The sequence below is a fragment of the Polypterus senegalus genome, chromosome 1 (genome assembly GCF_016835505.1).
Source record: "Polypterus senegalus isolate Bchr_013 chromosome 1, ASM1683550v1, whole genome shotgun sequence".
In the NCBI taxonomy this organism is placed as follows: domain Eukaryota; kingdom Metazoa; phylum Chordata; class Cladistia; order Polypteriformes; family Polypteridae; genus Polypterus; species Polypterus senegalus.
In genome coordinates this window covers 36,617,093-36,632,769 of record NC_053154.1, presented here as the reverse complement: position 1 = coordinate 36,632,769, position 15,677 = coordinate 36,617,093, and the positions used below count along the sequence as shown (strand labels likewise).

The 15,677-nt window shown below is 39.2% G+C and overlaps 1 protein-coding gene across 1 annotated transcript in view; it reads right to left on the bottom strand.

The window, feature by feature from the left end:
• Positions 1-226: 226 nt before the first annotated feature.
• Positions 227-15,677, bottom strand: part of lrp10 (low density lipoprotein receptor-related protein 10) — a 33,214-nt gene continuing 17,763 nt past the window's right edge. The window contains exons 4-9 of the mRNA XM_039746323.1: positions 11,373-11,557; positions 10,618-11,156; positions 8,634-9,058; positions 7,910-8,104; positions 1,692-1,821; positions 227-1,422 (exon numbers count right to left, since the gene is read on the bottom strand). Coding sequence (XP_039602257.1) covers positions 661-1,422; positions 1,692-1,821; positions 7,910-8,104; positions 8,634-9,058; positions 10,618-11,156; positions 11,373-11,557 — 2,236 coding nt within the window. The 3' untranslated portion in view covers positions 227-660. The remainder of the gene's footprint in view (positions 1,423-1,691; positions 1,822-7,909; positions 8,105-8,633; positions 9,059-10,617; positions 11,157-11,372; positions 11,558-15,677) is intronic.

The window sequence follows — 15,677 nt, the reverse complement described above, 5'->3', positions numbered from 1 at the left end:
CTCAAATGCACTGGGTTTCCATTCCAGACCACAAGGTTTAGTTGCCTTCAAGTTTTTGTTGCTGCACTATCAGCTATTACATTAAGTTATTATTTGCATCATGTGATTCTAGGATTTCTCACTTTTCATCTCAAATTCTTAGGTACAGCTTAGTTGTCTTCAGCAAAAAACAATTTAGTTAGCAGTGATCAAACACACTATGGCTAACCACCTTGCGGCCAACACCTACAAACACCTGGCTTTAGTAATAAAACATGATTTTCACTTTTACGCGCAATAAGAATGTACCCCAAGACTATGTTTAATTATTTTTTCATCCATCCTTCCTCTTTCTTTGTTATTTTTAGGGCCACTATTTTTTTTTAGGAACCAACACCTAAACAGATACCAGTTCATCATGGGGCATGCTAATGCACACACCCACATTCACTCATACTAAACCAATTTAACCTTCCCAACTGAACTAGCAGGTAAGAGTTTGGGATGAACAATGAATCAAAGTAGTTTGAATTCAATATGTCTGGTGAACATAAACCTGAGAGTCAAAGTAATCTATGATGCCCTGTCTAGATATGCATTTTTTATGTCTAATGCCATTCTTAGTGCTGTGAATGTCAGCTATGACAATAAGGCACTAGGGCAAGATTGACTGAGTAAACTTTAGGGGAGGATTTCATCATCATCATCATCATCATTCAACAGGCCAAATGTTGTTAAGCGGGCCTGAGACAGATTAGGACTGTCAGTCAGGGGCAACAGCAGAACATCATCGTCATTATCAACTGCATGAGCATGAACTGGAAACTGTGTTTCAGAGCTTGCAGATTGAGGGAGTAGCCTGCCAAAGTATGACAAGCGACCTCTAAGTGCAGAAAACACAGACGACAACAAAGAGGTGCTTCTGTTCACAGGAATGTCATCAAGTGTTAACAAGGGAGCTTGAGCTGCAGCTGGTGATTCACTATTAGCAGTGTATGAGGCTGTACTTGGGCCATCTGCCTGTGGCACAGTATCTCTTTGGGCTGCGGACTGTGGCTGCCAGCGAGGTTCAAAATTAAAATTCATTTTTTGAGGCAAAGGAGGAGCATTATCTTCAGACTGATTATCATCATCATCATCTGCTGGGGGAAGATTGCTCACCCCTGTAGCTCCACCCTCCACCAGTAGATGAGCATCGCCTCCACTTGCTAGTTCAGTTCCACCTGTGTTTGAAGAAGCCGGAGCTGAAGATACGGTAGCCACCTGAGGTGCAGCACCGTTTCGTCCGGAAGAGGAAGCTGATGTAGCTCTTGGCAGCAAACCCCATCTCCTCAGTCTTCTGATAGCTCGTCTCACATACCGGTTGCGTCGTCTTCTGCGATTATGGGGGCGTTCCTGTCTCAAGAGTTGAATAATTCCTCTAATGTTCCCTAAAACTGAGGTCTATAGATATGGAATAGGAAGGAAACAAAAACAATACCAAATAAGAGAGAGAACATTTAAAGTACTAGTTTCACGATCCCCACCTAGACTCTTATATAAACCAAGCTCTGACCTACTTAGACAAATACAGTGTTGTCTTGTCAACCAATCTTTGTTTTATCTCACAGAAGCAGCTTAGTATTGTCCCATATTTTCTAATCTGACACCCTACTTACATCATGAATACAACACATAAATCTTTCAACAAAATACTAATACCAAGTACTTACATCATTGGGGTTCTCTGTGGGAAAGTCATCAACTGGAGGAATAAGGCCCTGGGCAATCAACTGCCCATAAGATGGTGGGGCTTGCTGCTGAATAAATTCAGCCTCTCGTGCAGAAATAGGGGCAAAAAAACTGTAAAAACATAAAAACATTTTTTTACACCTATGAAAACATTCCTTAGAATGGACTTTAAATATTATCAGTTGTATTCAATGTAGAATGTGGCATTTAAGTCTTAAGGCTTGCTAAAGTAATTTAAAAGTAAAATTCAAATGTATAACTTTAAATTGTAAGCTGGAGGACATCACTGCTTTTTTCCTTGTATATCAGCTATAGCACACAGAAATAGTGTTTCAATAATTTATTTCCCACGTTCACCTCCTAACAGCGCAATCCAAACCCCTAAAACTAAACCCATGGCAGAAGCTCTTAAGTCAACTTTTCCCCATAATAATAATTTAATATGTCAAACTGGAGGGAAATTGGTGTCATGAAAATGATTAGAATATGTTTGGGATGAGGGGTAAAAATGTTTTCCCTTCACCACTGTCCTTTCAAATAACGCAAGTAATTTTGTTGTATTTTATGTATGATGAGAATACAGTAACTTATCCCAAAATATTTTAAACATTCCTACAAGAGTCAATATTCAGCTCAACCACATAGATAATACAACATGTTAGATGTCTGCAACTTTTATTTAATTGCCCTCAGATAAATGCAGGATAAATTTAATAAACCAGCTTATACACTGACCTGGAAAATTGAAAGTAAAGGAAAAATACACGCCATGACAGCAGTTTAAAGAGAATCTCATTTTCAATATGACTTAGTGATTGCCTAAACCCCAACTTCACTGGCGGTCAAGAAGGTGATGAGATAGACACCCAGAGTTCCAGCATCTCTGTTTCATCTGGGGGTCTGGCTCAGAAACTCATCTCAGATTGGGCATAATTTATATGTATTCTTGTTAGGCAACAGTTTGCCATGAATACTGTGATTGGTTCTGCATCAAATAGCATAATTTCATGGCATATGAATTTTCATGAGCCTCCTGAAAACTAATGAATTTATAGTGGTATAGTCAAAACTTGGCATTGGTATTATAATGCTCAAAACAAAACTGCCACCACCCTGCTCTACATAAAGCAGGCATAAAAACAGATGGTAGACAAATACCAGTATTTTCATATTAACACCTTTTCTTAGCAGCAACCCACAGCTTATTGCATATTTTTCCCAGTGTGTACAATAATGGCAGTTGGGTGCACACACTAAAAATACATCTACAAAATTGAACATAGACATAGCATTGAATAAAATCAGAGAATGACAGGTTAGCTTAAGGTCTGTGCCAGCATACTTATGACAATTCCGAAACTGCTGAAGAAGTATCTCTTAACAGGTGCTACTGCACAACTAGCAGGGTGTGATGTCACGTGCCCATTAAGACAATACCGATGGAGCAAACCTTGTTGTCTGTTTACAAAGAATGGGAAGTCAGGAATAACAGCAGTCAGCTACAAGGGACCATGGAAATAGTCTGTTACACCATTCGTCTCTGCCAGTTAATGGTTATTACTTTAATTTTTTTGGATAAATTGCTCTAACCATAATGAAAAGGTAACTATGCAAGAACCAGAAATGTGACAATGCCTGCCTGCTAAACACTGGCTAAAAACTAGTATTATAAACTTTTAATTTAATGACAGCACTAATGCCAAATTAATGGCAGTTATACTGTATTACACACAAAAACACCAAGTATTGTTAATATTATTTGGAGCATTTGTGGTCATAAGTAATAATGACAATCCTTGATTTTCTGTCAAGCATGGTAAAATTTATAACTGACATGCTATTTTATCTTGTGCAAGGCTTTTTAGAAACACACTACTCAAAACAAAATCGAAGAATTGTGCATTGCATGTATATAGTAAGGAGACGTTGCTATTAAAAAACTGATTGCGGGAAAAGACAGAGAAATATGTCACTTAATTGAACATCATTAATTCAGCAGTAATGATTTCATGAGTACTACATGGGCACTAATGCTGTATTCATGTGCTATTGAAAAGACAAGCTTCCCAGTGGGAAATATTCTGTGAACTAACTTGCAAGTGATAGCTCCCAGTGGGTTAATTCAGAGGAAATCCTGTCACCTGAACTGGATGGGCTGTGATGTAATGTTGACCTCTCACCTCATTTCATTATACAGCATATATAATAAACACTAATCAGATTAGCTGAAAATGACATTTAGTGGATACATGTTATCTGCCAACAACGTAATAATCACCTAAGGGGTTACCCATGCTTTTTATTTTAATTGAAAAAACAGAAATTGGCTATAACATGTCCTGCCGTCCGTGGAAAGAAGGCAGGCAGATGCACAGTCCTAATGGCAATAAGCGCAAAAGGAGGATGAGAAACTGGATAAGTTGTAAACTTACATACCTCTATGCATACATGTAACTTGTATGCTTAAATGTTTGTTATATATTTTTTTTATGCTAACATAACTCCTTACTGAATTAAATAACCTATTTAAGCATAAAATACTTCCTTGTACAGAACATTTTAAATAAACACTTTCATTTTATATCTGCTTTTCTGTGAAAAGAACATTATTTTAGCATTTGTTCTTAATGTTTCTTTAGACTAGAGGTAGGTAAACTATTGCCTAGCTGGACAAATGTGACATGGGTGTAAGCAGCCCACAGGCTGCTTGTAGAAATTCATAATATTCTGGCCTTTGCGAGGTGCTCTTAACAAGATGATGTGTTGGCTGGTGTATGCGTAGTTGCCATGTGGCGTCATCTAAAAAAAAACAATTAAACAAATGAGCTTTCACCATACAGGGACAATCTCTAGTACAGGTAGAGACTGGGTAAAAGGGTAAGTGTACATGTCTTCAGCAGCTTGCAGTTTGTCTTGCATGTGTCTCTTTAAAGAACATAAGTGTAAGCATTTTGTCAGCAATGGATTTTATTTACAGCACAACCTGGGGTGTGACTCCTGAGCCCTGAAAAAATTATTATAAGAAGAGCGATTTTCAACTGTGAAAGAGGAGATTAAAAGGAAAGAGGGGTTTTTCAGATTGACCAAACCATATTATTGCTGTACTTCAATGTGTGTGTTTGTTGAGGCAAATAGTAAAATGCACAGTAGCATCACAAGACTTTGTACAATGTATTTTTCAAGCTCTTCATCACTTGAAGGAGGTAGTTATGGTTCCCAGATGAGCTCATTTCAGTTTTGGTATGGAGTTGACAATTTATCTTTGCTCATTTTTCAAACTTTACAACAATCTGAGTGAGCTGCAACAGGTAAAACCCATTTTTCTAATTTCAGTAAACAGAGTTTAAACAGAAGACTGGCCTGCACTAGGTATACAGCTACAATTACCTTCCTTTGTGGTGACTTTGGTAATCTCACTTACAGAACTTTAGGCTGCAAGACTGATTTTGCAATTGTTGATAAACTTTATATTATTTTGAAATTGTTTCCAAGGCTTTTCAAGTTTGCTGTGTGCATTATATTTGGTAGCACAGTTACAAGAGATCTCTTCACAAATGTAAATTAATAAAAGCAAATACTGTATAGCAATGCACTGGCATAAATTGTAGAGATGTCTAAACATCATGGTTGCCGAAACAATTTGTACAGAAGCAAGCAGTTTCATGTTCATGACTAGAACAAAGTTAATAGCTAAATCATTTTACTTAAAAATTGCTCTCCTATTGGTACTTGAGAACTGCTCTTATCACCCTTCAATAAAAAAACTTTTATAATCAAATCATTTCTTGAAAAAATATTTTTGAAGTTAATTTTAGCTATCTGAATACAGGTGCTGGTCATAAAATTAGAATATCATGACAAAGTTGATTTATTTCAGTAATTCCATTCAAAAAGTGAAACTTGTATATTAGATTCATTCATTACACACAGACTGATGTATTTCAAATGTTTATTTCTTTTAATTTTGATGATTATAACTGACAACTAATGAAAGACCCTAATTCAGTATCTCGGAAAATTAGAATATCAATTAAGACCAATGCAAAAAAAGGATTTTTAGACATGTTGGCCAACTGAAAGGTATGAACATGAAAAGTATGAGCATGTACAGCACTCAATATTTAGTTGGGGCTCCTTTGGCCTGGATTACTGCAGCAATGCGGCGTGGCATGGAGTCAATCAGTTTGTGGCACTGCTCAGGTGTTATGAGAGCCCATGTTGCACTGATAGTGGTCTTCAGGTCTTCTGAATTGTTTGGTCTGGCATATTGCATCTTCCAATTCACAATACCCCATAGATTTTCTATGGGGTTAAGTTCAGGCGAGTTTGCTGGCCAATCAAGAACAAGTAATGCATTTGTGCAGATGAAGCAGGAAAACAAGTTATAGAAAATATGGCTATTTGAAACCACATGTGGCTAACTAAATATACTGTAGTACACCTTGTGTTTTATGTCTTCTGTACCTGTTACAATTTCTCTCTCAAATACTTCAATTCCCATTTATCACCAATGTGCCATATTTTTTGTGTTTGTATTGTGAAGTGGAAGATGCAATACGCCAGACCCAACAATTCAGAAGAGCTGAAGGCCACTATCAGTGCAACATGGGCTCTCATAACACCTGAGCAGTGCCACAGACTGATTGACTCCATGCCACGCCGCATTGCTGCACTAATCCAGGCCAAAGGAGCCCCAACTAAATATTGAGTGCTGTACGTGCTCATACTTTTCATGTTCATACCTTTCAGTTGGCCAACATGTCTAAAAATCCTTTTTTTGCATTGGTCTTAATTGATATTCTAATTTTCCGAGATACTGAATTTGGGACTTTCATTAGTTGTCAGTTATAATCATCAAAATTAAAAGAAATAAATATTTGAAATACATCAGTCTGTGTGTAATGAATGAATCTAATATACAAGTTTCACTTTTTGAATGGAATTACTGAAATAAATCAACTTTGTCATGATATTCTAATTTTATGTCCAACACCTGTATGTGCTAGACTACATGGTTTATAAATGGCCCACTGCATGAGTCATTATTGACAACTCGGCCAGCCACCAAAAAAGATTGCTCAGCCCTGCTCTACAGTAAGTAATGTATGCTTGGCTATGTATGAAAACTAGCACTGGCAAACAAATACTGAAATATCTAAAGTTTGCCAAACGATGGAAATGGAGGGCATGGCACACATGCTTGAAAGCCAAAATATAGCACGAAAATTAATAAAGTACTAGATTATAAACACATCTGCATCAAACTTAAAACCTTTATTATTAATGTGGGTTGTACAAATTGGACTTTATGATGTGTCCTTATTATTTCCACTCATTCCTAGATGTTGCTTACCTTTATGCTATACACGGCCTGGGAATGCTTGCAAAGGTTCAAATTTGTGAAATCTTAAGTGTCAACTGTGAGCACTCATTGAAGATATATTTGAAGTAATGCATTTGTGCAGATGAAGCAGGAAAACAAGTTATAGAAAATATGGCTATTTGAAACCACATGTGGCTAACTAAATATACTGTAGTACACCTTGTGTTTTATGTCTTCTGTACCTGTGACAATTTCTCTCTCAAATACTTCAATTCCCATTTATCACCAATGTGCCATATTTATATTATCTTTACAACTTGTGTTTGCTTCAGTCCTTGCCAATCATATATAAAACATAAAACACGAACCAATAAAACAAGTTGTCCGTCTTAGCAGTGGTGTCACCCAGTTCAGTATTCAGGGCTAGATTAAGACCCCCAAAAGCGCCTGGGTGACTTGATGGATAGAGCTCCTTAACAGAGAACTGATCATACTTTAAACAATGCAGCAAATGGACACCTGGCTGTTTGATGCAGCATGTTAACAGGTACTACTGGGGTCCCAAAAGTAACTCAATTTGATTTGATTCATCTTGCAGGGGTACCCACTTGTTGATTTCAGCCCGAAACACTGCACAGAATTTTAGAGACAGTCATTTAGGTGTCACCTGGCACAGTCTACACCCCCTAGTGAAAAATCAGTGCATCCCAGCTTAAACAACAAATATTGTAAAAACAACAACACTACAAAGAAAATTTGGAAATTACATTACATCAGTTAAAAATAAGAAATTCCCTGAAAGACTAAACTGATATTAACTCAAGCAGTGTTTACTTACATAACCAGCCATAAGAAAAGGATAGGCAGCAGACTAACCTGTATTCGCGGGCACGTAGGGAGTACAGCTTACACGTACAGCCCATGGCAATGACAAGTAAAAGACCACAAATGAGACTGCCCACTGTCGCTGCTGTGATGACCTTCCGTGGCACAGTAAATGAACAATTCATCTCATCAGTGCCATCCTTACAGTCTGGTTGACCATCACAACGCCAAGTCTCAAAAACACACCTGAGGACAAGGAAATACAAGGCATTTGGGATTTAATAATATGTTTACAGTAACTGATACATTTTGGTAATATAACCTTTATTACAATATTTCAGCTGATAATTGGTCTAGTGTTATTAATAAGAAATACATGACATTAAAGATCATTATTTTTTTATGAAGATCAGAAATGGTACAGTACTACAAATACTCTTATTTTATTGATTTTAAAAACTGCATTGCAAAGAGCACATTACCTGTCATTAAGTTATCAGTACACTGTATACACACACACACACACACACACAGAGGACATAACCTCTTAACTGAAAGAGTTCACATACCTTTGCCAGTTTTAGTGTGCTACTATCTAGTCTCCAGCACATATCACTTTTGTTAAGAAAAACAAAATGTTACATAAAAAGTTGCATCATTAAAATGTCCACCATTAGGCCACAAAAGTGTGAAATAATCTGCACTTAATTATGCAGAGTTTTATGGGTGGTGGGCCACACTGGTGAATTAAAAAAAATGTAACAAGGCTTCATACCTTTCTGCATCACAGTGAAATGTGCCCGGCTGACAACTGTGGCAATTTCTCTCATCTGTGCCATCAGTACAGTAGGACTGAGAGTTGCAGCGCTCAGCTGCTGAGAAGCAGGTTCCTGTCACACCTCCTGGGTGACTCTGTCGAATACCCCCACAAGGAAACATGCCAGGACCACAGTTTCCACAGCCCTCTTCATCTTTGCCTGTCTCCACACAGTTCCAGATGCCATCACAGCGTTCCTGGTGTGAATAGCAATCCAGGCTACCACCTCCACAAGGCAATTGCCATGGCAAGCAATAGCCTGACACTTGATAAGTTGCATTAAATCCACGAGTAGAACTGCCAGCTTCAGAACGATAGACCACTGACATATGGCCAGAAGTGGACTCGACTGTCACTCGTTTGTTGTTGCTTAAATCATTTATCTGAAAAATGCAAAGTAAAAAGTGACATGCATTAGTTTCAACACAAATTTGAACTAAATAACTGCAGTAATTTAGACTACGGATTCATCCAACTGACTGCCCAGTGATTGTAACTGAACAATTTCCATTCATATCCAATCAGGCTATGAATAGTAGACTTATAATGGTTTTATGTTAACATTAGCCAACTGACTGCAATGCCACCTTCTTCTTCATCTCCCTCTTCATCTATTCCAACTTTCATGTGGGGTTGATGTGCTTGATCAACTTTCTCCAAACAGCTTGGTCCTGAACCTCCTCACCAGTCAAGCCCTTTTACTTTATCCATCCACCTCTGCTCTGGCCTCCCTCTCTTTCTCCTTCCCTGTACTTCCATTCCTGTCACTCTTTTGCCCACATATTAACTGTCTATCCTCCTTCCCTGTAATCACTTAGACATTTCTCCCACTTTTGTTGTACCTCTCATTGTCCCATTTCTTATTTTGTCCTTTTTTTTTTTTTTTTTAGTAATTCCACATATCCATCTCAATATGCTCATTTCTGCCACATCTAACTTTTTTCCTGTGCTTCCTCTACTGGCAGGGTCTCAGCTCCATACATTACTGCTGGTCTTACGACTGTTCTAAAATCCTTACTTTTATCCTTCACCTTAATTGTTTGATCACACAATACTCTAGTTGTTCCATCCACAGTCTACTCTAAGGGTTATCTCCTGATCATCATTAAACTTTATTTAATTTTGCCATTGGGGGTTTGGGAGGGCGGGGCAGGGTTGCAAACCAGTCCAACGCCCAAATAAATAGACAGGAAAAGTGTCAGGAAGGGCATCCACCTTTAAAATGTTAGCCAAAACTTTAATGATGGAATCGTTCCAATCAGCTTGGGACTAGAATGACATCTTACAGTAGCAAAATACTACACAAGGTTCCACTCATGTCAGCTAAGAACAGTAAGCTTAGGCTAAAGATTCCTGGTATAACAAATTTTGATTTATTTGTGACATGCTGATGACTAGGGTCGAAATCATAAGTACAAACTGGTGGCAATAGTGTAATAGTGTTGGTAATGTTTTCTTGTCACAGATTAAGTCTCTTAGTATCAGCAGAGTGCATACACAAGCATCATTAAAGACCATGTATATATCTTTACGGCCAGAGCCTGCTTCATTTCAATTTGACACTGCATATCACACAGAGAACCACAGACACATGGAAATATTGCCAGGCAGTGTGTTGACAGTAGAACTTTAGAAAGCATCACAACAAACAATTTTATTTTGGAGAAACTAGGTGAACAGGATTGAAGAGCTTTGTTGCACTAAATGGCCAATTTGTGACAAAATTTTTCTAATGTTCCAATCTACAATGTCTGTATATACAAGTTATGACCATGAATATCCACTATTAAAACCATGCATTCCCTAGTACGTACTTATCAATAAAATTAATATTTTGTAATACCAAAATAAAACAACAAAATACATTCTTTAAAAAAAAAGTTGTATATACATTTACCACAAACATCAAACCACTGCCACAATGGAACAAAAAATTTCTAACCATGCGAAGTAGATGATCTTCCTTCAAGTCTCCCATGTCATAAACTTCAATGCTGTCGCTGGCTTCAAGATCAACAGAAACCAGATTAAGAATCAACTTTCTTGTATCCCCTGGATCAATCTCCCATATGCACTCCTGGGCCCTATTTTGATGATAGTTTGCAGGAATAGCAAAACGTGGTGACGAAAAGACTCCATAAAATTTTGTCAGCCTCCCTCCACAGGGGCCCTCTTGAACTGGGGGACAGTTATTTTCATCAGTGTTTCCTGGACAGTCAGCGAATCCATCACATATCTGACTGACAAATATGCAATGGGGCTGCTCTAGTTTTGTGTATTTGTCACAGGGAATGGTTGAGATGGGACAAGTCTTTCTTTGTAAGAAGGGACTAGTTGGAGGGCTGTAAGACAGAGGACAGTCAGATTCATCAGAATTGTCTTTACATTCATCTTGTTGGTTGCAATGCCAAGCATTTGGCACACATTTCCGATTTGCACAAAGAAATTCATCCTGCATGCACTTTTCTGAGTCCAGATAACCTACAAGAAAACAAAATTTCAACTGTTCATAGAAAAGACATTTTTCAACAAAAGTTGTGGCTGTTATACTACAAAATTAAAAAATGTGTGCGGCTGCATCTATCTAATGTGTTCACACATACACTGATCATAATAAATGACAGCACATTTATTACATATAAATGAATGACTCAGAAGGATCTGTCACTTATCTAACTTAAACAAAAATGGGTATACCTTTAATGTATGTCAAACGAAATCCAGAACCATGCAGTAGTCTCGAGTGGTAGGTTATAGAAACATTTCCTCCAAGGAGCTCAAGAGGTTCTGGCAATACAGAGCCACAAAGAGTGATAGGCTTTAACAGTGGGGTTTCCACAGATAGCCATTCCAAAGAACAGGATACATTGAAGCTTGAAAAACTGGGAAGAAGAATGAGATGCAATTAGAGATGAAATCAGAGAACCTCTCATAATGACAGGGTCAAAAATAATATTAAAGTAACATTTCTAATCAGCAATTTTACTATTAAGGTAGACATTGTTGTGGTACAAATTGGTATAGACATGTTTACCAGTTTGTTTGTTTAGAATCAAAACATACTTTATTGGCCAGGTACACTAATGTGTACTAGGAATTTGTCTTGATAGTATTGGTGTAAAATACAAGGATAACACAGAATACAAAAGATAAATATAAAAGGACAAAACATAAAATGTTAAAATATGATGCAGCACACAAGGGCAATGCAAAAAATAAAGTGATAGTAGGATTACAAATGTCCTGGCTTTCTAGTGTATACCAGGTATACATAGATGCTGAGTAAAAGCTCAGTTGGGATTAGTCAGAATAATTGCACATAGATAAATACTGTTTAGATGATGTGCTGTTTTAGCTCTCCTTGCACAAAGACGTTTGCAGGAGGGAAGTCTTTGGAAAAGGTGATGCCTTGGGTGAGTGGGATCAGTAATGATTTTTGTGGGCCTCTTCCTTACACTGGACTCTTATAGGACTTCAATATGTGGTAAGTTACAGCCTATAATCCTTTCATAGGCTCTGATGATGCGCTGTAGATTGGCCTTAGCCTGAATAGAGGCAGTACCAAACCAGACAGTTATAGATGAGGTCAGAATGGACTCGATGATAGTTTTGTAGAGCCGGACCTATACTGCTTGAGTGAGACTGAAGTTTCTCAGCTGACACAAAAAGAACATTCTCTGATGGGCTTTCTTAATGTGACAGTATTGTCCCACTTAAGGACTTGTGATTTCACAGTGTGTGGTGTTATGGGTCCACAGCTCGTTGAGTAAAGGCCATTTTTAAATAGATAATCACTGCACCGAGAGGCTTCGTGAGGCGTTGTTGTGTGAGCAGCGGGCGATCGTCGATGTGGGCGTTTCTCACCGTGTGCACAGGTGATGAACTGCCCACATTCGTGATTGCTCCCGTGGCTAATGCTACAGCTGGAATGGCCCCTCACGTTTTAAAAGAAGCGCGAGTCGGTTTTAAAGGGGTGAAAAAAGAAACGATCGGAGAGTGAAAGGAGAGGAGAGGACGGAGGTTATCGGGAGCAGTAGAGGAAGCAGGTCGGTGAGAGAGAGCCTCAAAGAGCGAGCGAGCGGACGGGCGAGCGAATGAGCGCTCGTAGACAGCTGCGAGGAAGCTGGGTGTTAGGCCGACACCCAGGCGTTTGTGTTGGTGTCGCTCCCGCTGAGCGATCAGGTAGCGGGAGTGACCAGGGAAGGCGACTGGCCGCATGAAGGCCATGGAAAGGCAGCGGAAGTCGGGAGACTTGGTGGTGGGAATCCCCAACGTGAGCGACCTGGCCGTTGTGGGAAACCAAGTTCTCCGGGACTGGGATGAGTGCCATACCGAAGCCAGGGATCGGGAGGTCTCCAGTCTCGTGCGTGTGTTTCAGGAGGGCAGCTGCAGAGAGCGTCTTGCCTGCTGCGATGCCCAAACGGGATTAGCAGGTGAGACGCTAACAAATGATGCACCGGATTTGTTTGTTGTTGTTTTTAAAGACTGCTTCCACAAGAACATTTTAACCTCTGGTTTTAAAGGATTGTTTTTTCTATATTTTGGTTTTACTCCTCGTTTTCATTTAATGGATTATTTATTTATTTATTGAAGAACTTGGAGAGAACTGCACTATTTATGAACACTTGTTTTGTTGGTTTTTAATAAAAGCACTGTTGCACTTTTTGCACCACCCCTTGCTCAAGTGTTTATTTGCCTCCACTGACTAGCTCACTCGGTAACATTATCGACGGTGTTGGGTTCAAGAGTTCCCAAAAATCAAATGGGAGTGTGGAGCCAGAACCCACATCGTCACACAGTGCCCAGGAACTTAAGGCAAGTGATAGGTGAGCAGGTGACTGTTTCCAAAAATATGTGATCATCTCCTAAGTTCATTGAATGGTAAGGACCAAATTATTATGGCTGCACCACAATGTCAGATTTTTCGAAAGTCTTCATTACCAAAGACGTTAAAGTTACTGGTCTGTAGTCATTCAGACCAGTGACCTTTGATTGTTTCTATCTTGAAGCAGACAGAAACAATGCACAGATCCAGATATTGGTTGAAAATGCCTGCAAATGCTAAAGACAACTGGTCTGCACAATGCCTGAGTGTAGAAGGGCGATGCTAAAGTTACTAACTGAGAAGCCTGATGACCATATAAAAAGCTTCCACAATGTTAATCACCGACCACTCCTGTGAATTAACAGGACCACTAAGATGCTTACAGCCATAAACAGCAAAAATTAAAAAAACAAATCAATAAATTAATGCAGTATTTACAGTATATCGTTCCCAATTCATAATATTTTATTAAAGAGGGAAATGTCATACAATGCTTAGCACTGCAGTCTCACAAGTTCAATTAATTAGATTCAGTTCCTAGCCTGATAACTGCCAATGTTGTATTCTCCCTGTATTTACAAGGGTTTTCTCAAAGATGTCCAGTTTCTTCTCACACTCAAACTGACTTTGTATTAATATGTATGGAAGTATGCTTAAGTGTATCCTGTGATGGAATGCCATCACTTCCAAGTCTGGTGTCAGATTTGCACTCACTGCTGTAGGGACAGGTTCTGGCTCTTTGCCACTTTGAAACTGAAAACACAGACTCAGAACAGCTGTGTCTGAAATTAACAGTACTTATGCAAGCTACAAAACACCTTTATGTATCTTTAAACATGTAAAGTTCACAATTTAGGACTCCTACTAGAAGCACCCCTTGCTGGTGGAATGGCAGCCAATCTGTCATTTGCTTCATCTTGTCTGCTCTGTCCAGTTTTACCTTTCTCAGACATATGACTCCATCACATTTGAGAGGTTACACTGCTGTTCACTAAGTCTAGGTGTCATTGAGATCAAACTCTAAACCTTTTTCTATCCTGACAGTTTAACAGCCTTAGTGAACCTTGGGACAGCTGATAAACAGTTTGTGCAAAAAAACACCACAGCTTTTTATTTATTTATTTTTAAACTGACAGCATATTCTAAAAATAAGAAATCAGCCAGTTCTTCTTCTTCTTTCAGCTGCTCCCGTTAAGGGTTGCCACAGCGGATCATCTTCTTCCACATCTTTCTGTTCTCTGCATCTTGTTCTGTTACACCCATCACCTACATGTCCTCTCTCACCACATCCATAAACCTTTGCTTAGGTCTTCCTCTTTTCCTCTCCCTGGCAGCTCTATCCTTAGCATCTTTCTCCCAATATACCCAACATCTCTCCTCTGCACATGTCTAAACCAACACAATCTCACCTCTCTGACTTTGTCTCCCAACCGTCTAACTTGAGCTGAGCCTCTAATTTACTCATTTCTAATCCTATCCATGCTCGTCTCATCCAGTGAAAATCTTAGCATCTTTAACTCTGCCACCTCCAGCTCTGTCTCCTGCTTTCTGGTCAGTGCCACTGTCTCCAACCCATATAACACAGCTTGTCTCACTACCGTCCTGTAGACCTTCCCTTTCACTCTTGCGGATACCCGTCTGTCACAAATCACTCCTGACACTCTTCTCCACCCATTCCACCCTGCCAGCACTCTCTTTTTCATATCTCTTCCACAGTCCCCATTACTCTGTACTGTTGATACCAAGTATTTAAACTCATCCACCTTCGTCAACTCTACTCCCTGTATCCTCACCATTCCACTAACCTCCCTCTCATTTACACACATGTATTCTGTCTTGTTCCTACTGACCTTCATTCCTCTCCTCTCTAGAGCATATCTCCACCTCTCCAGGGTCTCCCCAACTTGCTCCCTACTATTGCTACAGATCACAATGTCATCAGCCAACATCATAGTCCACGGGGACTCCTGTCTAATCTCATCTGTCAGCCTGTCCATCACCACTGCAAATAAGAAAGGGCTCAGAGCTGATCCCTGATGTAATCCCAACTCCATGTTGAATGCATCTGTCGTTCCTACCGCAGACCTCACCACTGTCACACTTCCCTCATACATATCCTGTACAACTCTTACGCACTTCTCTGCCACTCCCCACTTTCTCATACAATACCACAGCTC